The 963-nt window shown below is 61.3% G+C and overlaps 1 protein-coding gene across 1 annotated transcript in view; it reads right to left on the bottom strand.

Annotated features, from left to right (window-relative positions):
- HR (hair growth associated) overlaps positions 1–963 on the bottom strand; it is a 27744-nt gene that overhangs the window by 2671 nt on the left and 24110 nt on the right. The window contains exons 8-9 of the mRNA XM_014958390.1: positions 881–956; positions 598–769 (exon numbers count right to left, since the gene is read on the bottom strand). Coding sequence (XP_014813876.1) covers positions 598–769; positions 881–956 — 248 coding nt within the window. The remainder of the gene's footprint in view (positions 1–597; positions 770–880; positions 957–963) is intronic.

Below are 963 nucleotides of genomic sequence, written 5' to 3'. Positions count from 1 at the left end.
TCTCCCCAGCCTTCCTGTAGGCTCCCTTCAGGTACTGGAAGGCTGCTATTAGGTCTCCCCGGAGCCTCCTCTTCTCCAGGCTGAACAACCCCAGCTCCATCAGCCTGTCCTCGTAGCAGAGGTGCTCCATCCCCATGATCATCCTTGTGGCCCTCCTCTGGACCCTCTCCATAAGGTCCATGTCCTTCTTCTATTGAGGGCTCCAGACCTGCACACAATACTCCAGGTGAGGTCTCACCAGAGCAGAGTAAAGTGGCAGAATCCCCTCTCTGGACCTGCTGGCAACGCTTCTCTTGATGCAGCCCAGGATGGGATTGGCCTTCTGGGCTGCAGGTGCCCACTGCCTGCTCATGTCCAGCTTCTCCTCCACCAGCACCCCCAAGTCCCTTTCCTCAGGGCTGCTTTCCAATCCCTCACCCCCCAGTTTGTATTGGTGGCGAGGATTGTTCCGGCCCAGGTGCAGAACCTTGCATTTGCTCTTGTTGAACCTCATGAGGTTCACCTGGGCCCACCTCTCCAGGTCCTTTTGGATGACATCCCATCCCTCTGGTGTATCCACAACACCACACAGCTTGGTATCGTATCGGTATCACTTACCCCCGTTGGCAGCGAAGCCCTCCCAAAATTCCCTGCTGCTCATCCTGAGGTGGCTCCCCGGTGCCCGCAGGTTCTCCACCTCCACCGCCCGCTCCCCCCAGGCCGAAAGGAACGACTCCGGGCCCCACAGCCGCCCCTCCAGCCTCTTCTGCAGCCCTGAAACAAAGACAGGCTGCCGGGGGGAGGGCAGCCAGGGGGTCAGCAGGGCCTGGGGAAGCAGGAGGTGGGGGGCTGAGGTGGGTTAGGGGGGTCCACGATGCTTCCTGGGGGAGGGGGGACTCACCTGGCCCCTCCGCCAGTGCTCCTGGAAGAGTTTGTAGTTGGTGGGGTGGCCGGGGTCGTGCAGCCAAAGGAGCCCGCTGGGTG

The sequence above is a fragment of the Calidris pugnax genome, unplaced genomic scaffold (genome assembly GCF_001431845.1).
Source record: "Calidris pugnax isolate Ruff unplaced genomic scaffold, ASM143184v1 scaffold280, whole genome shotgun sequence".
NCBI classification, from domain to species: domain Eukaryota; kingdom Metazoa; phylum Chordata; class Aves; order Charadriiformes; family Scolopacidae; genus Calidris; species Calidris pugnax.
The sequence above is the reverse complement of the archived record's forward strand: the minus strand, read 5'-3'. Positions and strand labels throughout refer to the sequence as shown.